Genomic DNA, 26,850 nt, shown 5'->3' with positions numbered 1-26,850 from the left:
AGCTTTATGTGAGAAAAGGTAAGACTTTATTGGAAGTTAACTTTTTTCTTGCACAATAATTATATTTCTGATAAGTACTTACCTGTATACACAAACGTTTTATGTATTTTGATACCTGCCAATTCTCAAAAGTGAGAATTTAGCAGTAATAGCAAAGGGAGCTGTGTGTGCCAGTATATGTGGTGCAGTACCATTGGTGAAGAGTAGTCACTTGATATGTACATGTTTAGAAATGACATGAAAATAATAGAATATAAAGAATGGTGTGCTGATTGTAAAAAAAAAACAAAAATAACTTAGCACATTTTCTGTTTATAGTCAACAGACAAGGATTTAGATAGCTTTGTGAAAAGGGTTAGTTCATACTTGAAATACATTTTCAGTGTGAGAAAAATGTTAACTTTAGGACAAAGCTTTTTTGATTAACTGACTCAACTTAGGCTTGGTCAATTTGTACTCTTTTAAAATCTTTGTATATTTAATACTGATAACTTTCAGTACAGTGTGTATATCTTTGCGAAATTTGGCAGTCTTTCAGTTAACATCATATGTTTCTCATATACAAAAAGCTAAATTTTTAGTGAAGTAATTTTAATAAAATAAAATAAAGATTTGTGCATTAATATATTGAGTATTAGTTTTGACTAGTCCATGTGCAAAGTTATTTTTATGTTAAGATCAAAATTATTATTATTTTCTCTAGTCTGTTTCTATGCAGGATCTGTGAATTCGACCAATTTTGCAACCACACACACACAAACACCTTTATTTCGTCATGTTTCTAGAATGACGTCAAATTGTGACATGAAACCACATTCAATAATCATTAGTAGCTGTAAGCCTTCAAGTATACATCTATGTATAACACACATTACTGTGTTAGCGCCCTTTATACTGTGTCGAACTACTATTTGTGTCATAAGATGTACGTCACTCAGGGCATGTATAGATCACATTATGCTATTGAATTACATTACCCACAAGCTGCTCACATGGGTGTCTTGTGTAAACTTATTATTTATTTTATCTAATCTAAACTAACTAAGAAAGATCCATATTTTCACATCTAAGTTACTTTTATAATAATAAAGAAAGAATAAACATGAAAAACAAGAAATGTAAAGTACTTATCCAATTTTATTTTTTCTTGCTATCAAGAAAGAGCAAAGGCTATTTTTCTTGTCAAGGGCTCTTACCCCTACTTTTTTATACTAATGGTAGTGATGCACTAAATGATTTTTTATATAATTAAAGAAATTATAGAATTAAGAATTTAAAACTTTATACTATTAAAATATGGCTAATTAGCTAGCATTGTATGCTATACTAATTGGTATAACATGAATAAAAAGTATTTAATAAAATTTTGAATGTAAGATGCTAAAAGTTTGAGTTATGTGAAGTAAAGAATACCCAGAGCAAGAGGGGTTAAATTTATATTGAAAAAGTTAGGTGAGTGGTGACTCTAGTCTATAGATTTATAATGATAAATTCAGGGGTTCAATTGCCCTCAGTGGACTAAGCAGATAGTCTGATGTGGCTTTGCTATAAGAAAACAGACATTTGAGATGTTGAATGAAACTGATCATTTAACATTATTAAGTTTATATTATTTAGCTAATGTTAAGAAGTAAATGAACATTGATTAAGAATATAGTCAGCAAAAACTGTTATCTAGTCTGAAAGAAAATAATATTGTGAGGGTAAGATTATGGAAAGGTATGGTCAGAAATCATTGATAAATCTTTGTCCCTTTTTGACATGTTTGTAAGGTTTGTAGCCAGAAGTGGTAACTACTGCAGTCAGCAAGATAGCATGTCAAGAGAAGTGTAAAAATTAATATCAATAAAGTTGAAACTAGCTATATATATATATATAAAAGAAATTGGAACTTTCTGATTAACTGTCAAAACATGACAAATTGTAATACGAAAGTGTTTTTTTAATTCTATTGTTACTGGCTTGGTCAATGTGGCCAAAAAATGTTTCTGTACTATAACTTATATGTTTTATTTATCTTCATGAAATTTTGCAAGCTTTCAATAATTAAGTCTTGAAGATACAAAAAATTAAAATTTTTAATGAAGTATTTTTTCTCCATGAATGTATGCAATCAGTATTGACAGTTTCAAGTGCAAAGTGGTTTTCTTGTTAATATTAAAAATGCTGTTCTTCATTTGAAAAATCTCTTAAACCAACAATAAAATCAACATAAAAAATGTGAAATAAATACAAATTATCTTATTTTTCATTCTAGAATTACTTCAGGCTATAACATAAAGCTGTATTTGTTTATTTTAAATAATTTAAAATGCATAACAGTATACATCAGTTAAAACTTAAATTTTGTTTTATTGCCCATTGAACCATGTGTAACTGATATTCCTGCCAGTTAGGTTGAAAATCACTTGGCAGACTTCTATCTCATGTTACCTTATTAAGTTACATAATGCATGGGCTAATTACAAGTGCCCCTTGTAAGATATTTTCATTATTATTTTTGCTATTTTACCTTATGTATTCACTAAAAAGTTTCTAGAAACTTTCTACATTTTAATTGCTTTTACAGATATAAGTAAATACAAATAAAAACAAGAAATATTGTCCTAACTTTTTTTTTTTTATTGTTGCTGTTGGCAAAATGTAACCATACTTTTCTTATAGTACTACAACAACTACACTATATAATCTTTTTGTCTAAATAAATAATTCACTAGAGAACACAAAATAATAACACATAAAAATAGACAATGTCCTATAAGCAGTAATAGCTAAAGTAGTTTATCCTGGCTTTCTATCTATGAGACAAGAACCCTTAAAAATTCAGACAAGCTCATTGATGCATTTTCCATTGGAATTAAGTTTAAACTGGAAGTTAAACAAACAGTTTTCTGGACAGCAAACAGTGTAATGTGATATTGTCATTTGATAGATTACAACTTTAGCTGTCACTTGGTTAAAATAATGTTAAGTATTGAGGGGAACTATTTGCAATTTGTTTTAATTCATCACTCTGTAACAAAATAAGATTTAGGGCTATAAAAATTATGCTTTACCTAATTGATGACATCATTATGATGAGTCATTTGTTAAATTTTTTTTACTTCTTAAAGAGATGGTAGATAAATTGCAGAATATGGGATACCGAGAGAGCAAATGTCACAATTTTTATAACGGGGAAAATTAAGGATTTGATTTTAATAATTCTTTGTCAAATTAAGAACTTGTATTAAAATTTAGATTGTTAGTTACATCTTTATGCTAAGCTTATTCATACGCCATGACAAGAAAGTAGTTTAATTAAATTTTGAATGGAGTTCAGTAAAACTTCGTGGTGCACAAGAAGAGATGCCTATAAGAAAGTTAATGTGTTTTCAAAATTGTGATAGTGAGTTTGCAACACAAAATCTTAGAAATTTTGCAATATGAAAAATTAAAGTGTATAAATTTTTAAACCAAACTGTATACTTTTATAAGTTTAAAGAAATACCATGACACTCAACCCTCACACTCCCAAGAGTTAAGGAAGCTATGCCATGTGAAATTGACCTTTGGTTATCACTGACCACATTTTGCTTTATTGAGAGAAATATAGTTTTTTGTATTCACAGTTTAGTTACCATGGTTATAATATGTAGAGCTTCCACTGAACAAAGAAATTGTTTACCAACTTCTACAAATTAATATCCATATAATTCAATATGACAGTACTTTCTATGATTTTCAGAACATTAGATTGTTGTAGAATAAAAAGTTACATAAAGCAGTACTACGGAAAGTCTTTCACATTTGATTTTAAATAACATGTAAGAGTAGGTGGTTTTAGGATAAATTTTGTTATAATTTTTAAGAAGTAATAAATGAAATGAACTAGTTGAAAGATAAAAATTCACACACATCAAATATATTTTTTATATTTCAAAATGTTAGTTCCTATATAACCATGTTTTGTATTAAAATAAGTGAGAGCTGTATTTTGCAGATAATATCTTTTGTTATTTGGTATAAAAAATTTCTTCAGATTTCACACTCTGGCCTCCATTTTTATTTTATTAATTCACTTGCACAGTCGGAGTAATTTTTATTTTCTTCATTTAATTATTTTTATAATGCTACTGCTGCTAAATTCAACAAACAATTTTGGATTATAATTGTGTAGAACTTTCATTTACATGATACTGTAGTATGCAGGTAAATAAGAAACATTACTCAATATAAGATCTGAATTGGGGAAAATGCAAAACTTTGAGTGATTTGATGTGCATAGTTGCTAGAGTTTGAGTGACATTATGCATAGTTAGAAATTAGGCATTGAATAAGGATTACATTTCACATTTGCAAAGTTACAGATGATATTAGTTGATATTGTATAGTAGTAGTTAAAAACTGTTCAGATTGAGAGTATGTTACTTTGTTTTAACATCCATTCTGTATGGTTAGGCTTAGAAACAACTGATATATAGTTAAGTATACATGCTTTTATCATAGAAATATAATTTAGGTATAAAAAAAGGGTGGTTTATTAATTTATTTGCTGTAATCATGGTCTAGAGGTATGCAACTTTAATAGTACCTCATTTCTTCCTACCGATGGCTCCTTTATAAGAAGAAAAGGTTGTGTGTTGTATATTTTCAGAATTATCTGTTATTGATCATTCTGAAACATAAACTCAAAAGTCCTTTAATTTAATTATAGGAAGTAGTGAGTGACAGTATTTAACCCTTGTCTTTCACATTTGATATCCTTCAATAACTAAAGTGCTTGAAACTACAGTATTTCTAAGTAGTAGCTAGATCTATAGTTTCATTTTTAAGTGAAAATGACAACCACTGTTATGTTTATATGGTAGAATAGAATTTGATTAACCAGGCATAGTAGGATTAAAGATTAAATACTTTTTGTTCTTTATTACAGCTCATTCTAGAAGGGGAGATCTAGAGATTCTTGGGTACAACATGCTTCAGTGGCTCTGCAGAAAACTACCTTGGGAAGATGATCTTAAAAACCCAGAATATGTTAGTAAAGAAAAGTCTCGGTATGTTATTATAGCTTCTGATTTAATTATTCAATTTCTAAAATAACACTTTTAAAGGCAGGTTAAAGTGAGCACACCTCAATTTTTTTAAAATTACATTCAAAATTTAAGTAAATTTCTTTATTATCATGATATGCAAAGGAATTTCACATAAAGACTCAGGTAATAAATCCAATTTTAACATTATGTAAGTTTTAAGTACTGAAGTTTTGTGAAGAAACACTTACAAAAGTGTTCAGTCTAACCCTAGTACAAGAACTGAAACATTTTCTCTGTAGGAAACCCATCTTCTCTTATTTATTTACTATCCTTCCAAAAAAGTATAGAATTTAAGGTAAATTACTTATAAAATTTTTATTACTCTAGCAGAGCATAGTTTTTATAGGCTTCAACCTTATTTTACCATAGAGACATAAAATAGAAAATCAGTACTTTCTTGTCATGCCCACTTGTCGCATTTTGTCTTTCACCAATTGCTAGAAGTTCTCTTTGACATTTGCCCTCTGCTAGTACAGCAGTATGTCTACGGATTTACAACGCTACAATCGGGTTTGATTTCCCTCGGTGGGCTCAGCAGATAGCCTGATGTGGCTTTGCTATGAGAAAACACTCTTTGACATTTAGTACTATATTACTTATAACACTGTGTAACAAAATTTTTACTTTTTCTTGTTCCTGGGCAGAAAGTGTTATTTCCCAATTGCTTATGCCTAAAGTAAATGGAAAAGACCCACTTTTCTCTTCAAACTTTGCTTTGTGACCTGGGAGCATATAACCAAAACATGATGGGAGACTGTATTTGGGGACTGATACGTGAAAGGGACTTACTTCACAAATCTGGAAAAACTACTCATTTCTAAACGTTTTTAATAACTTTAGTATAAATACATGTAAATCTTGGTTCATATGTTATTTTATTCAAACCTTATGTAAATGAAAATGTGCAAATTTCCCCATTATTACATATAAAATAGGTTAATTTCTAAATTTCATTATCCAGATTACAAAAGCAAAGTTTGAAGGGAATAACAGCCATTTTCTGTACTTTTACAACATAAGCAGTTATGAAATAACACTTGTTATTCAGGAACAAAATTTGTGTTACATAGTGTAATTAGTATAAAGCTGAGGATTTAATATATCAAATGAAATATTGTTTTCTGTACAATGAAGATATAAAGTAAGGTGAAGTTTCCTTGACAGTCAACAAAATAAAATAAGACAACCCAGGTAAGTATTAAATGTGCAGTCTGTTTAGTCTGTTCCTAATGTCAAATTTCACAGCATTCTGTGTGTTCTTTATTTGTTATAAAATAACTAAAATAAAGAAAAATATATAAACTTACAAGCTTAGATAGTGTTAGATTAGGTAAAATAAAATAAAAATGAATTTTGTTTATAAGGTATGCTTTTAAGCAGCTCACACATTATTTAATTTGATAGGGCTAAATTATTTACAACTTGTTTAGCAGAATTATTTATTAGACAGTTCAAGGAACAAACAGAACAATAAAATTTAAGTAGAAACAGCTGTATACTGTTATTAGCTTTAAGTTATTTAAGATATACAAGGGAAGTATTCTGTTACAAAATGAAGTCATTCTGGAAAGAAAAAAAAGGATAGCTTAGATTTAGACCTAAAGACAAGTTAGTTACTATGCTTGATAAGTTATAGTGGAATCTATGGTATTATATAGTATTTTATTTTTGATTATTCCACTGTGTGTGTGTGTGTGTATAACTTTAAAAAATATTTTATTTCATATTCTCCACATGCAGTGTTTTAAAAGGCTTAGCAACCAATGTTCAGCAGCAACAAAGTTCAAAGGTTGTAGCTAGAAGATAATTTTTTGCTTCACATCTTTATTTATTGTTCTATATTTTAAGAAAAATGAGTTTAACTTATTTCTAAATAGTAGTAATCTGTACACATAATGTATAATAAATGAAATGTGATTATATATATTATCACATACTAGTCCATTAAAATGTGGCCAAGACAATATCTCTTTGTAAAGCCTAAAGCCCAGTTTTATATTATTGGATATGATAACATGAGTGAGCATGCACCACATCAATGTTATGTGAGCCACCACTGGAAAGTCTATATTTAAAAAAACAAAAACTTAAGCTATATAGATTAAACTTTTGTATTTTTATGTTATAATTGTAGTCATTCTAGTACCAAAAAAACATAATTTATATATTTCCTAATTTTTTATGATCATTACCAGATTAGTCAAATTGACAGATCCCACGTAGTTAGGGTAGAGAAAGTAACAGATAAAATATAGTCTTACTGCAAGAAAGAAATATTTAAACATATTTAGGATGTTTTAGAGATTATACAAATATTTGAGATATTTTTAGAGGAAGAATAATTCTTAATCATAATATGAAATCACAAAAAACTCTGACTAGTCAAGAAACAGGCTCGATATTTTCACAAACAAGTCTTTTGTAAAAATACTTCATTAAAAAATCTGATTTTTGTGTAGAAAAACTTGTAATCTTTACTAAAAGCATACCAAATTTTGTGAAGATACACATGCTGCATCAAAAGATTTTAGTTTAAATATTTGGTATGTGCAAATCTATATACAAACTCGTATATTATACCAAGTCTGTTGTGAAAGGGTTAAAGAGTAAGCAAACTAAAGGTTAATTTGAGGACAAGATTTAGGGCACTTTGATTGAGCCTGTAGCACGAGAATTAAAAATAATTATGGTATTAGAATTAATTTCAGAATATTTAGTGATATGTTGTTTTTGCTCCAAATTTTATTTTTTCATATTTTTATAAAGTACCATATTATTTGGCTTAAAAGCTTTCAAATATACATACTAATGCTAATTTGTCTTCACATTTTTCAGTTTGTAATAATTCTCATTATAAGAATTTATTAATTCTGTATATAATTACATTATTTTTTTAACTATTTGGGTAATCTGATAAATAATTTGTGATAATCTCCATACGGCTCATTTATAACATTAAAATTCATGATTCAATTTTTCTCAGTGGTCAGAGTGCAGATAGTGTATTGTGTACATTTGCCTAAACATAAACAAGCTTTCAAAATCAAAATGAGATGTTTTAAAATTATAGTTTCTTATGTTTAGAGGTACAGAAGAAACATTTGAGTCTGTATTTTTATACAGTTATGATGTTTGGCTAACCTCGCAGTGTCAGATTGCATGTTGTGAATGTTGTTTCTTACATATTTTCTGGATTGTGCTTGATTTTGAAATGTCAGATATTGGAAAGAAATTGTACCTTTGCCATTCAATTTGTTTGTTTCCAGTGAAGCCAGAAACAATTAGAAACAAAAACAAAGTTCTATTGAATTCAAATTATTATCAGTGCTATAATTCAAGGATCTGATATTAATTGCTGAGCAAGGTATCTTTATTAAAACAAATTATTTGACAAGCAATGTTTCATGAAGAGCTGAAAAAAAAATGAATGTGAAAATGTTCTTTTTTTAATGAAAATATCACACTTATTTTGCATAGGTACTAAGATTCATAAGATAGTATACAGAGCAGATCACAAATGTTCATTAATTTTATGATGTAAACATGGGGTGTTGGAACTGATAGAATAGTTATATTTTTATAAGATAGAAAAGATGGTAGAATCTTAAAATATATTTGAAAATAATTCTGAGAGAAGTATATGGATTGACTTTACTCAAAAGTTGAACAAATTGGCTTTACAATGAAGGACCCTTTGCCAAAGTAAATTAGAACTAAGATTGTGTTGAGTTCTCTTATGTTAGAAATAATTACAAAATCTTACTTTAGTTTATTTGTTTTTAATTCTTATTGATGAACTCAAAAAAATGTGTGGAAGTGCTTCTCCAATACTGGAGATTTGCAGTTAAATTCATTTGAACTTTCCTTGATTAATTTGTATTATATATATTGAAAGAAAAGAGTAACTTGTTAATATTTATTAAGAATGTGCTGTTTATGTAAATAAATTTTACAACAGTAATCAAACAAGAGAAGACACTTTACTTCTTTCTAAAGCAGTTAGTAACAAGAGAATATTCTTTGAAAAGGAATTTCTTGTATTTCTTTACACAAGAAATGGCTTAATTGCACATGAAAATTGATTTTGATTTTTTTCTGTTTTTTTCTCCTAATTACATAAAAAAGAGCAGTACATGATGAATTATTGTTGTTGTTTTTTTACAGTTACATGTCTGATGTCATTTCTTTAATGAAGAAATGTTTTGGGATTGGAAGATGTCCTGGTAGGTTTGACCTACTTTCTTATGTTTATTTTAATTGTTTAAAATTTATATTTATATTTAATATTTCAAATATTTGCAGTTATTTTAGCATACCTAGATGTTTATATGAAAACCATAGAAAATGCGCCATCATTTTATGCTTTCAGAAATACTATTGAATATGCATTTGAACTTGTGTGTTGCTTTTTTTTGTTGTTTTTTTAGCTTTGTTCTGTTTGCAGTACATGAATGTAAGTATTATGTTTTTATTTTGTAATATTTCAATATTTTGTAGTTATGAAGTATTTTTAAGCTATTTTTTTTTCTTAGTACAGAGTAGTTTCTGCTATCAGAGTGCTTCAATAATATATTGCATTTTCACTTGTTGGCTGCTAGTTTCCAATTCTAATACATGCTAGTTACATTTCCTTCCAGGCATCAAACACAAATTCTGTTACATGCTTACCTTTTCAGTCTTTGTTTTTTGTGTAAATAGTGAAATTATTATTAGTTCTTAATGAGTGTCTCATATTATTTAAATTCTTGAATATCAGTCTTTGGCTTTTTACAAGGAATCCAAGAATATATGCAGTACGTAGCAAGTCTTAACTTTGAAGAAGAACCAAACTATGAACACTGTCGGCTGATCTTAAAACATTCAATCAAAAGAGCTGGTTACAAGGATGATGGGAAACTAGACTTTACTACTCCAAGTAAACTGAATAAGGCTAATAAGTCTCCAAAGGTATTGTGTTTTATTGTTCACCCAAAACCAAATGTTTAGTTTTTGTTAGCTTATTTGTATGTTAGATACAACCAACTGTGTAAGTTTACTTAATTCTGTACATATTGTAATATTTCTTAGCCATTAATTACATTTCTATTTTTCATTCAACTATATGTTTGTAAGAAAAAAGTACAGGATTATTTCTAGTTTGGCTTTTTATAGATGAAAATTTCTGTTTGCTGTTTTATAATTTCTACTATCAACATAGTTTTATCTAAAATGCTTTATCATAAATTATTTAATCAAAAATTTAGCAAAAGTTCACCATTATAATTACGTCTAAGAAATTCACTTATTACCAAAAGAAAACGTGCTTCATTTATCCTACTAATTTTTTTCAAATTAGTTGCAATAATGTATATCTCCTGAGTTATTGCAGCATCTGTTTTTCATTTCCAATACTGACAAAGGCCTGTGTTTGGTTGTACAATCATCTAGTCTTTGCAAATGGAAGTTCTAGACTTCCTATCATTAAAAGCTTCCTTAAAGCAACTAAAAGAAAATACTCTTTGGTATTATAGCACCCTGAAGAGGAAACTTTTTCCATGCTTAAATAACCTATGTATTGGGTTGTATTATAATACATGTTTTTATTAAACTTCATACATTTGTTGTCTTTTTTTTGGGGTGTTAACTTTAAACTTTCCCAATTTTATAATTTTCAAATAAAAGTGAAAAAAAATAAATGTAATATTTAGTTGTTTTTTGTTTTATTTTCATAATTTGATACATTTTTTTAGGAGTGAATTTAATTTCAATACATTGCCTTTACACTTTTCTTAAGGTTTTCCTTTAGTTTTTGCAAAAGATTACTTTCACATACATATTTAGTATTACATATTCTTACTATCTCATTGAACATTATGAAATTATTAATTGTAATGAGTGTGAGCATCAGTTCCATTTTCTTAATATGAGTAATCTTTGTCGTCTGTGCTCAACATTTTTTAATTTTCTTTTAAAAACATTAAGTTAGTTGTTGTTGTTTTTAAGTTTGAATTTGTTTTCACTTCTAAAATGTGAAGAATAATGTAAATAAAAACTGATGAAATTCTTATTTCATCAATGAAATGAAATGAAATTCCAAAATTCATTTGAAATATGAATTTGAAGTACCTTGAATTATTTATGTTTGTCAGGTAAAAAAGTGTTTAAAGTATCTGGAAAGCTTACTTTTTTACACATAATTAGGGTCATGACATTCTACTAACTTTAATTTTTATAAGAGCTCAGAATTTTAAGTCAGTTAAAACAGTTGTGGAAGGTAGGAAAATGAATATTTTGTTTTTAATTACTAACACTGAGAAATTGGTAACTACTATAGAATTGAGTTGCTTTCACAAAGTTACTTATTTTTCTAGAAAAGAATAACAAGTCAAGGAAAGCAAACACCGAAAAGGAAACAAGCACAAAGAATAGCATCCTCAGAGTTTGCAGATGGAATTATGACTGAAAGACTAAGAATTAAAAAAACAGCTTCAGACACACCTGGGCTTACATCACTCTCTCCTTCTGAGAATGTTTTGAATGGAAATGGAAGTCCTATAGATAATCCAACTCCTGCTATGATAATGGTAATGCAACGAAAACAAGAACTACAACAAAAGCAAAAACTGGTCAGGAAAAGTAAAAGTTTTCGGCAGCCAAACATTCTCAATTCATCTCTAAGAACTAAATCTTCCAATAATTTGAATAAGAAGTCTTTAAAGAATGCATCATTGAAAAGGTTATCAACCAGGTCCAAAAGTGAGTTGAAACACATATTTATGACAGCATTTATCTCCGAACCACATCTATGTTTCATAGATGCATAAGATACAAAGTAACAATTTGCTTTGATAATTGTGAAAATAGCAGTTTATTGCACTCTTAAGTTTATTTTTAAACAAAGTTAAGGCTTAATTCAGTTTCTTTAGAAATTCTTAAAAACTTTTGTGCCATTGACTGAAAATATTTGTAGATTTCTTTTGAGTTCTTGCCTACCTTTTTAATGCCAAAAGTTTTTATGGTAATTTTCCTTTATCAGTTTTTAAGATTAATAAAGTTTATGCTATGGCTGTAGAATATCACGTTTGTGCACAATACATGCTGAAGAAGTTAACTGATATAAGAATACTTTACTCTCAAACATCAGTATTATTTTACAGAAAAAAGTGAGCCATTTCCAGGCCAATAAACGTCTTTCAGACTTTGCTATCATCTAGTTACCTCAACCAGCAAAAGGAATTATTGTAACTCTTTCTATGCAGAGTCAGTCACATTGACTGACTTTGTAACCACAAAGTAACCACCAGAGCTTTTAATATGGTGTGCATATCTTCATAAAATATTGCAAGCTTTAAGTAAATATTAAAAATCTTTTGTACACAACAAAGTTGACTTTTTTAATTAAGTGTTTTTACTAAATAATTATCCATGAATATATGAAGCAAGAGTATTGACTGTTTATAGTACAAAGTGATTTTCATGTTAACATTAACAATACATTTCTCACCTGAAAACTTTTCAGACTTAATTTGTGTAACTTTAAAGCTTTCTAAATAAATGTTTTTTTACAGTAAAATTGTATTTTATTTGTTATTTTCAGATTTGGTAACTATCTGAAAAAAATATTAAATAAATCTATATTACCTTTATTTTTCCTTTTAAGTTGATTGTAAATTGTAACCCAAATTAGTCTTTAACTATTTCTGATTAATTTCATTGGTATTTGAATCTGTCTGACCATTAACCTTGTTATATAAATTATAAATCAATTATTAAATGTGTAGCTTGCATTTATCTATTGAATGGTGTTATGTATGAACTGTTCATGAGTACATCTTGTCAAGAATGTTTATTATCTTATAAAAGAGAATTGAAATTCTCTTAGCTCCTTAATTTTTGAACACTGTATGATATAAGTTTACAAACGGAAAACAAAACTGACATTACAAGGTACTGAAAACATTGAAGCATTATATATCATTCAGCAACTTAAACTTGGACTTTCTATTAGTTATAAACTATTTAAAATATCAGAAAAAACTATTAGTTATTTATAAACAAGAGGACTGGACAGGTTTGTGCAAGTTGGTCTGATTTTCAGATTTATGACTTTGTAAACAAAGACTGGAAGCTGTGAAAATTACATTTTCCTTTGTAGTATTTTTGTTATAAATGTAAGAGAGGGAGGTGGTTAATGAATTAAGAGGAGGAGAAGGAACAAAAGAATATGTTATTATTATACTGGGAAATATTATGGATTTATAAAAATATTTTCTTTTTAAGTTAAGAAATTAAAACATGTGAGACTAAAAGTTGATGTGTTATTCAGTGCTCTAGATAATTTTTGCCATATCAGTGCAACACTGGTCCAATTTTACTTCTATCAGTATCTGCCAAAAATGGTCAGTGATTTATTATCGTGATCAGCATCTGTGTATTGGTGTATATAGCAATTGAATCATTCATAAAAGTTCTTATGTATTTGGCATCAAGAAAGTACAGTGGAACCCCTCTAAAGCAGCCACCTTTGGAACTGATACAAACTGGCCTGGTTAGAGGGGTTCCACTGTACATAATTAGGGATTATGTAAACAAAACCGGGACTGTGAATTGAATGACCACTTTCAAGGGGTGGTCACTTAGAGGGGTTCCACTGTACTACAAAAACAATTACAATTTACCCTTTATTTATCATTTTCTTGAATTTTCTGTTTGTATCCTTCTGTTCTTATTATTGTCCCACATTTTAATTGCAGGCCTGTGATCATATAATGAAATTTCAGGATGTTATATTTTAATTTTCATTAAACAATTTTCTTTCACTCATCATAAAGCATCTGAATTGTGTTTTGATGCTTCTTTTGTACAGAAAAGGCTTTCACAATAAGTGCTTCATACACAATAGATTAAAGCTATTTGACACAATTCTGAAATGTTAGGAAACTGATCATAATGCAGTTTAGTAACAATTGTACATAAATGCTTAGCTTAATTTTAAGTGCCTTTGAACTTAAGCCATTCATTTTGTAACAAATCATTTTTCTTAAGCAAAGGCTTCTGATATGGTCTTCTTTCCACTAATCTCATGCAGAGCTATCTTGATCTCCTTTCTACCTTCTAAGCATTGCTGAAAACGTTTTGTACTCAGTGCATTAGTTTATATACCCTATCTATTTCATACCATTTTTGAACATGTACATATCATGTGACTACTCTCTGTGTATCGTGTTGTGCCACCTACACTGGTGAAGCTGGCCCCCTCTGCTATTCCCTTTCAATCCTGACTTTCTCAGTTGACAAAGCTTTATTTAGATGTATTTTTTCACTTATGGCTACCATTTCTGATTATACTTATTTACCATTTCATTTTTTTCAAGTTTTTTACTGTGTTTGCAAACAGTTGTTTCCTCATTGTTTCTTGCATTTCTTTCTTGTTACTGAATCTTACAAGAATTTCGTATGAATTGGTGATTCAATGTATTGACTACGATAGTTCTGTTAAAAGTCAAGAGTACTAGTGGAAGACTTACCAGGATTCCAGTTTTACTATCTACAGATGAGGTAGAGGTCTTAATTTACAGGCTAGTAATTTTTTCTCCTTTTCTGCTTTTGTTACTTACATTAATTTAAATTTATTTTAAGTTAGATGTTTAATATTACTTTGTAGACAAGGTAAATTTCAATGTTTTGTGAGTTCTCAGTTCTATAATGAATACTTTGCTAACTTGATATGATTAGATAGTCTATACTTTACATATTTCTGTTAGTAACATCTAAATCAGGGGTTCCCAACCTTTTGGCACTCGCGACATGAAAATGTAATTGATGAAATAAAATTAATGTTATCCCAAGCTACTTCTAACAAGGCTACGTGACTCCCCTGCCAAGGCTTTGTGACCCACCAGTTTGGAACCCCTGATCTAAATCATTGTTCTATCTGAATTTTTTTTATTGGTAAATGTGTCTTACAATCCTAATTTTTGACAGTTTAGTACTTAATTTTTGTGCATTACAACATTGCTCTGTTCATTTCTTTCTCGTTCTTAGGGCTGAACTTTGCTTCAGCTATCCATGATGATGAGAAAACCCACTTGTAGAGAAAAATATATTTGTTCAAATAGCTGGTATGGATTGAAAAAATTTTATGTAGAGGAGCGAACAACGTTTCGAACGTCTTCGGTCATCATCAGGTTTACAAAGAAAGAAAGAGGTAACTGACTGACAGCTGACCACATGTGTGAAGAGGGGAAACAAGTAGAAAAATAGAAACCAGATTCAAAGAACACAAAAAGTCACCTTCACATGTTTTTAAACACTGCAAATCAAACAAACACTACATAACCATAAAAAACACCTAAATACTAAATAAACAAACAAAATATAAATACAAAATTAAAGAAGCCTTATACAACAACTCAACCCCAAAATAAACCAATACAAAGGGACACCTTTATACCTCTAGTAATAAATATAATCAAACATCTAAGCATGCCCTCTTACATTCCTACACTCAATTACACAACCTCCTTGAAACATGATCAGCTATTGGTCAGTTATTTCTTTCTTTCTTTGTGAACCTGACGATGACCAAAGAAGTTTGTTTGCTCCCCGACATAAAATTTTCTCAATCCATACCAGCCATTTTACATACATATTTTGCTTCAGCTACATTTCCTACATTCTTGATACTAGAATCAGATTTTCTCCTTGCACTCTACAACTTGAGGTTTGTCCCCACACAATATCCACATCATTAATTAGTTTTTATAACTAACATTTGAGTTTTATTTAGTTTAGGTCCCTACTGTTTAAGTTAACCACAGCTCCATATGTGTTTTTTTTGGGAGGTAAATTACTGTCACTTAATATCTTCAGTTGATGGGTCTGCTCACTCATTATAATATGGATGACTTGCTCCTGCTTGCTTCTTCCCATTTACAGTCCAAAGACCAGACTCATCTACTCCTACAAAAGGCAACATTGATGACATTCCTGATAAAGATGGAGAAATCCATTCTTACTCCCCACTAATAACTTGTTAATTCTGAGTTTTTCTTAAAATCCAACCTCAGCTGGGACCATTCTTCTCCTCTTTTACTTTGGGATTTGGAGCAAACGGTCCACCAGATCTTACATTCTCTGACAGCTTAAGTGGTTTTATCTCTTTTTGGGATGTGAACTTCCTTGAAAGCTCTTATACCTATGGGTTGTGTTCATATGTATTTCCTTTCAGTGGACACTCCTCAATCAGTGATACTTTTACTGGGGTCCCTTGGACCACCCTATTACCCTTTCTTCCTCAATTTGGCCTTGTTTGGTAGGCAGACAGGAACCAGACCACAGCAGGGGTTCTGCTTCCTTCATCTCACTCAAATTTATGTTTATTCCTACATGCATCTTCAGAGGGTTGGTATGCTCACCTTGATGTTGAGAAGATTTCCAGTGTCTAATCAGTTGAGGAGTCTTCTCTCCATATCAACATTCCTGAACTTATGGCAGTTCATCAATTTTTTCCACACTTTCTCTCCTGCAAAGAAAAATGGTTATGGTGCACTTCAACAATTGCATAGTGGTCACTTTCATCACTGAGCAGACTGTTGATCCCTCTTTTTTTTTTCTGGTAATCTTAGCTTGCCACGTTCCTGGCATCCAAAATTTGGTTGTGGATAGTTTTGATCTTTCCTCTGTAAATCTTTGTTGGACATTGTCCATCCAGATGTCACCACACTCCATCTTCACACATTGTTTCTTTCAGGTTCACTGCCTGATCCTAGGAACTGGATCGACATGTTGCATCTTTCCTTTTCTGATCCATCAAACCTTCTTCATGTCCTTTTTTCCAAAGGTGATGGCCTCCCTTCCTCTTTTGGTCTATTTGATACGTTTTCCTCCTCCTACCCCCAGCTCATCTTTCCCAGTTCTTTGTGGGTTGTTTAACAAAAGCTTATCTGCTTTGAGCATTTCTAGCTATCAGGCAGCCTTATCTAACACCACCTATTTCTCCAAGTTTTGTCTTCACCTGTCACTTCCTTTTATTGCTCCTTTCAAGTAATGTGTACTCTTGATTATACATTCAGGTTTTTTTCTCAAGTGGACAGTTTGTTGGAGCAGGTCCAATCTACATGTGATCTTCATCTTAATAGAGGGTTTTGGATGGCACTGCCCTATTACTACAGTTGTGTGCATTAGAGGGCCTTCTTCTCATTAATTCCTGTTGAAGGAGGCTCTTTCCTTGTTCCTACAATTGAGTTTGGAGAACTGTCTGCTTTTTAATACCAACAATAAGACATACTTACTATTTTCCTAAAGTTAAGCAAATGTTCCATGTCCTTTTTTGTAATTCTGGGTGCAGGTTGTCTTTTCCTTGCATTTACGATTTTTGTTAATAATGCCAGTTACAGATATTACTGTATTATTATGGTTGAGTTGATTCAGTTCCATGACCCTGTAATTCTGGATTTGGTTTGTTGTACTTTTTATCCTACTTTGGTTTTGGGAGTTGATCCACATTTAGCTGAAAGTTAATTCTTCATAATTCCAGTTACTTGGTGTGTGACACACTCTTTACATATGATTGAGGTTGATGAGTAAATGTAACGTGGCCCACATGCATTAGACACTATGTTTATGTTACAATATATTTGTTTTTATCCTTTTTTGAGTGGCAGCTACAGACTGCTCTCAATTGTTTACTGAAGTGGACCACAGCAAACAACTTTACCTTCTCTCTTTCTAAAACTGTTTCCATGCACTTTTGTTGCCAATGAAAGTGTTAAAATTCAAAACTTATTTTGTTATATAGTAAAACTTAAATACAGGAAATAAAATTTCTTGGTAAGATGTACATACAACTCTGTTATTTTATTTGATACTTTGTTTAGTGTAACATGAGCTGTGGTCTTGCTAAATGATTTTAGTTTAACAGTTACACAGTTTAAAGAGTAATAAAACAATAAATTTAAGTAAAAGCACTTGTGAAACTGTTAGGAATATGCAGATGCTTAAAATAACTAATTGTAACTGTTTGTATCTGTGGTCATTCAAGAGAAAGTAAAGTGTACTTTTCATTCGAGTTCATACACGTTAGTGTTAGAGCAGAGAAAATAACAAATAAAGTATAAAGTTTTACTAAAGAAAAACATTTGACAATCATTTATGAGTTTTTTAGTGACTTTGTAAATTAAACAAAAACTAAGATTAAATAAAGTATTTGTATTTGTAACATGAAAATCACATTACACTGACATTCTGATTCCGTAAATTCACAGGAATGAATCATTGGTAAGAATACCCTACAAAAAAAATGTGTGTTACAACTAATTTGTCACATTTACTAAAAGCTTTCTAAATTTATGAAGATATACATAGTAAATTGGAATTATAGTAAATATTAAATCATCAGAGAGGGTCATTCTGATGGGCCAACCCCATGTGTGCATGTTGAGTTAAAATAGGAAGAGCAATAATGGTGTTAAAAAAAAAAAAAAAGAGAGAGAGAGAAAATGATGAACAAAAGATGAAAAGTGAGTAAAAGTTTAGTGAAAGGAAAGAATTCAAGACAGGGTGGTGAGCTGAATGAAATTTATAAAAATTTAAAAAAGAAATGACACCTAAATTATTGATATTGATGTTTAACAATACATGGAAAACAATAAGATACATGAAGAAGTGGAAGAAGGATGATATTGTTTGATTTATAAACTGGGTAATAAATAATGTGGAGAATATTAGTGGGATGTTGTTAATCTAGCCTTAAATTAATAACTGTAACATTAACAAGAATAATAGATTGATTTAAAGAAACAAGGAAAGTCAAGTATAATCTAGAAAGAATGTCACTGCAGAAAAATGTGTATTTATTAGCTGTAAAGTAATTTGAACCAAGTATATTTTGAGCAAAATTATTATTGTATTGAATAACCTCTCACCATTTTTGAAGGTCGTGTCCTGAGTCACCAATAAAGACTTTCTAGGTTTCTTGCAAATATTCCATTTGTGAGAAGAAATAAAATTGAGGGATATCATTGGCATTCCCTGATGTGGAAAGGTTAATGTGTCTAGAATGTATTTAGAAAGTTAATTTCTGAGGAAAGGAATAAAATTGAGGGATATCATTGGCATTCCCTGATGAATTAGAATATGTCTTATTGTCAGCAGGCAGGATGCTATAATTTATATATAAATCACTGGCACCATTGTCTAAAATGAAGCTCCAAACATGTGATCTATTACCTATTTCAATTTTGGGTTTGTTTACTTCTCAGTGCTGGTTTTTGAACAACCAGACATCCATTAAAGACCCCTTTTTGCTAATGTGTATATTATTGTTCTTATTCATACCTGTATTTACAGCAAGATTAACGTTACATTCTGTACTTGGTAATTGTCTATCTCATAAAATGTATTTGGAATGAAATCTGAGATACTTAATATTACTTTTGGTAAGTTTTGACTTTTTGCTTTTAGTGTTTGTATTATTAACATTGCCATGCATCCTTTTCAGGGTCTTGCATACATCTCTTGCTAATACATAGTGTTGATACAATTTTTTCACATGCAGAATCCTTTTCTTTGATTTCTACAATATTGCCATGTGTTATTTCAGTCCTAGGTGCCAAGACTATACTACTGGTTAGTATGATATCACTGGCTGTACTTTTATAGGATCAAACATCACTGCAACAGTTATAATTAAGTTATCTTAGCTCATCAGATTGGGTGGTTTACAATGAATTAATATATATAGTTTTAATGTTATTTATAATGATCTTTCTGTTATAAAAGTCATGAAGTTTAGAATATAGTGGCTGGTTGAGTGACACATTTAATAGTGTTGTGCTTCAGGTATAGCTTTCTACACTCTAAAACTTGTATTAGTATGTGGTATTCCTTTAAAACGTTTTTGTGAGAGCAGTTATATTGTGCAAAACTTTGTTTTTTCACCTTAATATTTTTACCACCAATTTATTTCCCTTTGAGTTAGTAATTTTTGTAAAGAAACAAAACTTTATATTAGCTGACTACTAACATATTGGTACTACAGCAGTTCATTAATCAACCCTACCTGGATTATTTTCTCCCTGTCCAGTAGTATAGGTTTATTATTCCTAATAAATTATAACCCTTTGAAAATACAATTATTCATTCTTTTTTCATGTAATATTCCTTCTTTATTAATGGTTTTGTTTGTACAGTCATTTTTTTACATTTGTTTTATTTTTTAAGATGTAACAGCATGTGATTTGAATGATTGCTTGTGAAGCTCAGCTTTGAAAGTAGCTAAAAGCAGCATTTAAATGTTATTTTATAGACCAGATAATAAACTGATTATGTCAATATATGACATGTAAATTAGTTTGAATAATAATTAATTGTTTCTCAAAAAAGTGACTAACCAGAGCTCCATTAGGGTTAAACATGGACCTTTAAGATACTTGGGAATAACAGAACATGAACTTTTTATGTACAATGTAACAAGTTATTTAGCAAAAGCTGACTCCTAAATAATAATAATATACTGATTTTTAAGCATGTGCAGCATTAATGACAATAGTTAGTCACTAGCTGAAACAAACAGATTAATTTAGTGCATGTTGAACATATTGCAACACGTTAATCTAAACTTAATATTTAATGGAAGGAAAATATAACTGTCAAAATATTTAGGTATGTATAAAACTGAGAATGTCAAAAGGTTACAAAGAACTTGCCTGAGTTTTTGCAGTTTGTAAAACACGTCTGTAATAATATTCCATGACCAAACATTTATAAATTATCTTAAATACAAAGAACTTGGAAACAGATTATTAATTCATTATACAACAGTGATAATGTTTTGTACTATTAATAATCTAGATTCAGTAATTCAGTGTTTGTGACTTCTGTATTTGTATGTTTACATAATTACTATTAATGTGTATTTCAGTTCAAAACAGCTTTTATTACTAGTGCATTTTTCATTTTGGTTGTTTTCCTTACCCACTCAGTTTTTTCTTGACATTTTACTTTTTACATACACCCTTGTGCAAATTAATTGAAACAAATGGTCATTTTACAATATTTTCAGCATGGCGGCCAGTGTAGGCTCTCTGGACCTGCTGATTTCCTTTAATAGTCATTTTTTCACATAGACTGCGTCATTAGCTATGTTTTGCAGTATGGTCGATCTATTTTTGGGATATATAACAAAATATTGAAGAATATTGCATCATTCAAAATTGCATTAGAAGGGCAAAGAGACCAGTCAAAAACTTATAACCAACTCGATGAAGAAAAAATGGTATCAATGGGGTCTGAAATACAAGAACTGGATGCAATGGAGGAAGGTGTTATTTAGTGACGAGACTCATTTTTTCATACATGGTCAAAGAGGTCTGCATGTTTCCAGATCTCCAGGTGAGAAACTTTGAGAATCGCACATCAATCGGTTTATAAAACATCCCTTGAAGAAGATGTTTTCGGGCTTTTTCAGCAACTAAGGCATTAGAGGCTTAGGTATCATAGAAGGTATGATGCAAGGACCACAGTACATCGAAGTTTTGCAGAGAAGAGTCGTTCCAGAATTGAAAAAGAGATTTCCAGATGGATCTTGGCATTTTTCAGCAAGATTTGGCTCCGTGCCACCATTCAATTTATCTGAATTTTATGACTACAATGCAAATAAAGGTGCTGTACTGGCCTGGAAACTCTCTGGACTTAAATCCTATTGAAAATCTTTGGGCGATTTGTAAAGAAAGACATCGGGGAAAAGACTGTACTAGGAAAGATAAGCTAATTGAGACCATAATTGAGGTGTGGTATTGCAATCCAAAAATTAGTAAAGATTACAGTCAACTTGTGGACTCGATGCCAAAGCAGATTAATTATCTGAAAAATAAAGGTGGTCATATCATGTATTAATTTGTGAGTAATAAAATGCAAAAAATTGAAAAAAATCGTAATTTTCCTGTCTTGTTTCAATTAATTTGCACAAGGGTGTAGTGCTTAGATGTGGTTGTCTTAATGTGTGCATTTAAAAGTTAATATTTTAGTTGGCAATTCACTGAATTTGTATGTTTTTGTAACATGTATGATTATTTAGTAATTATTACTTTAAGGAAATTAGATAAAGAAATCAGCTTATAATTAAAAGCAATTTCTCTTTATTGAATTAGTTGATTTTATAGTTATAGATAATAATGAGAATTTTAACAAGCTGTTACTTTGTTTTTTAGGCATTACAAAGACAAGCAAGACAAGGGCAACTACTTCCAAAACATCACCTCGTGCCTCTGCAACAGCACTGAACAATTCTTGTAGTCCTGAAGTCTAGTACTGATGAATCTGTAGTCCCTTCTGTAATGTACAGTCAAAGTTTTGCATTTATTGCAACAAAAATGTTTTATCAATGACAGCTCTTCCCAGCACAACGTTTTGATGTTTGTTTTGTTGTCAGTTTTTAGATGCAAAAAAATTGATGTCAGAATTGGTAAAAAGCTTAAATATAGACTGGAGGGTGATGTTTCATCAACAGTAAATTGTGTTGTCAGTTGCTAAGTTACTAACATTCCCTTTGTGTTTGCAAGATTTACAGACATTTTAATAATAAATGTACAGACTAAATCAGTAGTTTACCTTAGATGAAACAGACAAATAAGAAGCCTTTTATGGCCATGTAAAGTGATATGCATGTAAAGTTTGAAAGTTTAATTTTTTTTATGTGTGTGTATGTGAATATATGTGTTTGTGATAGAGCAAGAATGAGTGTCCATTGTTGATACAATTCTACCATGTACTTGTGGGTTTCTTTATTTGTTGATAGCATTGAATCCTTTTTTTCATGATTTGGGTGTATGTATAAATCTTAGAAATAAAGTTTTTCCTTTTTCTTGTGGGGTGAAAGTCTGAAAATGTAGACTTTTAGATTATTATTATTATTAATTACTAACAACAATTCAGTTATATAACAAAATTTAATGTAAAACATTGAAAAATAAACTGTGATCTGAATGCATAGAATGCTGTACAAATGAACAGTAATAAATTATGTATAAACATTATGAAAGCAACCTTTCAGTAACATAAATCATGCATGTCTTTATACAAAAGCCAAAAATAAAGCATTTTCATTAGTTTATAAAATAAGAAAAAATATGATTAATGACTTACCATCAATGGTTTTAAAAATTTTAGTTGTGACAAACAAATTTAAATAAACTGTATAATATAGATAATCATAATGTAAGTATTTGATTATTTTATTATAACAGATGCCTTTAGTCTTGTTTTCCAATTGTTTAAAAACCTGGATATAGTAAAGAAAACACTGGCCCCTGAAGAAGATGAAACTTAAATATATGGCAAAGTAGATGTTTTCTAGTAACTGGAGTCATGGAGCATTTTATTCCAGTTAATGAGTTTCTGGTTTTTAATTGTGACTGATGATAACACTTTTAAGGCGTGTTCTGTCAACAGATATCAAATTATTTATTAGTGTCTTATTGTGTATGTACAGTATGACATTATAAATACCACATGTGGTTTTAGAATTTCACTGGAATTGCTTTGGTTATAAAACGTACCATATGTTTACAGATATTTATTATAATATATAGTCTCTTCATGTATGTACAATGTGACATCATAAATTTTGCATTTCATTAGAACTATTTTGGTTGAAAACAGGTCGTATATTTACAGTATAAACCAAATCAACTTCCTTAAAGCTGAGAATTAAATTCTATAGGTTAAAAGAAGTAATAAAGCTAATAATTGTAGCTGTACTGCTGAAGTGTGAAAGAGCTGGAAACTCAAAACTAGTAGTAAAACATTTATATCACAGTAACTAATGTCTTTTTTTAGTTGGCATTTCTACACATCTATTCTAATTAATGCTAGTCCAGCATCTGTATTCTTGTAGTCTTCTCCATGCTGTACTTGATCAAAGAGATGTTTGGAATGATAGACAATGTGGTGTTTTCAATTTGAACTGCATCTAATGGTGAGAAACTCTTAAGTGTCAGACATAACAGGCCCTACTTTAGATTGGTAACCAGAGGTTGGATGACCAGTCAGTTATTTATGTGATCATAAAAGGAAGAATGACTGGCATAGTTAAAACACCCTACAGCTGAAAGTAAGAATGTGTTCAATGGCATAGTAGTGTACAGAGTGAGCTGTGGAACATAAAAACAAAATGATGAAATCTGTTTGAGAGCTATTAAGATGTATGTAGAATATAAAAAAAGATTTGTATCTGTTATGTCTACTGAATGTCTAAACTCGTAAAAAAAAGAAAATACAATTTCAGAATATACGTGTTGATGAGTTACTTATGGTCTACTCTTACAGTTTTTTTATTGATTTTTGGATTACAGGGACTATCAATAGATCATCTAAAGTATGACCAGTAAGCTCTTTTTTTTGAAGTGTAGTTGGATCTTTTCATTTCTTTTTAATGTTTTCAAATTTTCAATTACTAATAAATGTTTTTTTCATATAACTTGCTGAACTTGAAATTTATTTCCTAGATTTTCTTTAAAAAAACACACAAAATCATGTGAGCCATGATTTTAAGTTCTTAACTACAGATGGTGTTTAGAAAGAAATGGAAATCATATTAAACCAAACATACACTGATGTGAGTAACAAATCATTATTGTTTAGCATAGCATCCATTAAGTATGATGTATCATATCCATTTTGTGAGTTCATTATAATAATTTAGTAAATTATAGGTGTGGTGTTGCTACTTCTGTATTATGATGCTTTAATAAAAATAATTGTCTTAAAATGTTACCTATGCTAAGAGTGTAAAAGAGATGGAAATTGTATGTTCTGAAACTGATGAAACAGTTTATTTTCTTAATGTTACATCTGTTTTAAAAGTACATGTGATGGTGCTATCATTATACAGATATTCTTTTTGAGCACCTTATATTTCTAATTGTAATATCTATAAATATTTCTTGGCAGTAAATGTATGTTGGCTAGACAAAAAGTGATGTGCAGAGTAAATCATTATTTATGTAAAGCAAAAATATAATAGGTACTTGTGGTGTGTTCACTGAACCATCACTTCTTGCTGATGGTTACAACTTTTAGGTCATCCATTAGGCTCACTAATACAAGGAAACCTCACATTTAGTCAGCGTGAAATGTGCAAATGTGATTTGTCATTCTTGTTATTTATAGGTGTCTGTAGTTTCCATATGTCACCTGTACAACCATATAAGGATGCTGCTCTCAATATCCTTTCACTTTTAGGAAATTTTCCATGAGCAGTAACAGATACTATAAACTTTGAAAATAACACAGGTAACTTGAAACAAGATCACCTTAATAGGTTCTTGATATGTAATGTGAAGCCAGCATACATCACTTGACAACAAACTGTTTGATATTGAAGTTTTAAACTCAAGTGGTTTGGGGTAACTTGATGGTTCTGGTTTCAAAAAATGTACTCTACAATCTGAGTTATTTTAATATTTCAATATTTTATCATTACTATGAAATAGCATGCAATAAACTCAATACAATAGATTTATAATGTAAAAATAAGTTTATTTGGACAGCTTAATGGATAAAAAGCAAACATTTTTTTATAATTTGATATGTATTAGTGTGAAATTTTAAATATATTGTTCATATTGCTTTTTCTTTTTCAAATAATTGTAGTAAATTGCACTACTTTTTTCCTCATTTTCACACACATTTGCTCAGTTTGCTAGAACATTCAAGAAGTCAAAGTCCTATCTTCTTCCTTGCATTGCAACCTTAATACAATCAAATTCTGCAAGATTTCGTTTAAAATCTTTTAAGCTCTAGTTCTGTAAACATAAATGCGTTTATATTTTTTAGAAAATAATTTGAATGCTAGCTGCCTTTCTGCTATGTTTGTGTAAAATATTCTACAATTTCAATAAGGAAAAACATCACGTACAAGAAGGTAGCTTACTGTCAATATTTTGGGAGACTTATTTAAAAAAATACATTGAGCTTCACGTGCGTGTTGTACATTTTACACAAATGGAATACTTGCTCCCCTCTTTTTCAGCACGAGTTAAAATATCATTTAACTGACTGTTATTCTTGCATGAATAATGTTTGTAGATATTCAGGCAAAACTAAACAATACATTAAATATTCAGATATTGCATCTGCAAGGACACCTGTACCTCATGGGGATGTTCTTCCAGTACTATATCCACCAGCAAATTTGGAAACAGAAGAGTTATCCTGCAAAGAATACAATGCTGTGACACTTCAACATGAACTGTCTCGTCATGCAAGAAGAGCTAAATTATCTGATTCGTGACTTGTCTTTTAAAACAGCGTGTGAAACTTTATGGTTCTCGTTTACAGAAATGAAGTTATTTCAAGAACAAAAGATGAAATTTATCAGAATCTTGCTTCTCGCTATATTACACAAGATACTTTTTGCATGAAATAGGTACTGAACATCACTTTCAAGGATGAAAACGTTTTATCTAGTCAGCCAAATTTAGCCTGATAGCTGTACTTTTGCACAGTGTGAACACTAAGCCATTGATTCCTGTTTTTTATGCTGTAAACATGAAAGAACCGAGGTATGTAGATTATATCTTCTTAAATGCAATTTTCAATGAGCAAAGTTATTCAAGAAAATTTTATTTTCACGATATATAATATTTTGAATGTACCATAACTCGAGACTATAGGAGATGAGCAATTTCCAAAACGATTTTTAAAATCAGCATCGTCAAATTACTTAAGATACAGGTGCATGTTTTCTAGCAACAGAGAAAAATGTTGTCCAATGTATTCAGAACAAATAATGAAT

General features: G+C 30.0%; 1 protein-coding gene across 5 annotated transcripts in view; it reads left to right on the top strand.

Moving 5' to 3' along the window:
* The window catches only part of LOC143249443 (serine/threonine-protein kinase VRK1-like), a 93,815-nt gene extending 69,284 nt beyond the window's left edge, over nucleotides 1-24,531 (top strand). For all 5 annotated transcript variants that reach the window (XM_076499291.1, XM_076499293.1, XM_076499292.1 and 2 more), the window contains exons 9-13: nucleotides 4,916-5,036; nucleotides 9,240-9,298; nucleotides 9,850-10,022; nucleotides 11,426-11,810; nucleotides 22,265-24,531. In XM_076499291.1, the coding sequence (XP_076355406.1) occupies nucleotides 4,916-5,036; nucleotides 9,240-9,298; nucleotides 9,850-10,022; nucleotides 11,426-11,810; nucleotides 22,265-22,362 (836 nt within the window). In that variant the 3' untranslated portion in view covers nucleotides 22,363-24,531. The remainder of the gene's footprint in view (nucleotides 1-4,915; nucleotides 5,037-9,239; nucleotides 9,299-9,849; nucleotides 10,023-11,425; nucleotides 11,811-22,264) is intronic.
* Nucleotides 24,532-26,850: the final 2,319 nt, after the last annotated feature.

The sequence above is a fragment of the Tachypleus tridentatus genome, chromosome 4 (assembly GCF_004210375.1).
Source record: "Tachypleus tridentatus isolate NWPU-2018 chromosome 4, ASM421037v1, whole genome shotgun sequence".
NCBI lineage: Eukaryota > Metazoa > Arthropoda > Merostomata > Xiphosura > Limulidae > Tachypleus > Tachypleus tridentatus.
The sequence above is the reverse complement of the archived record's forward strand: the minus strand, read 5'-3'. Positions and strand labels throughout refer to the sequence as shown.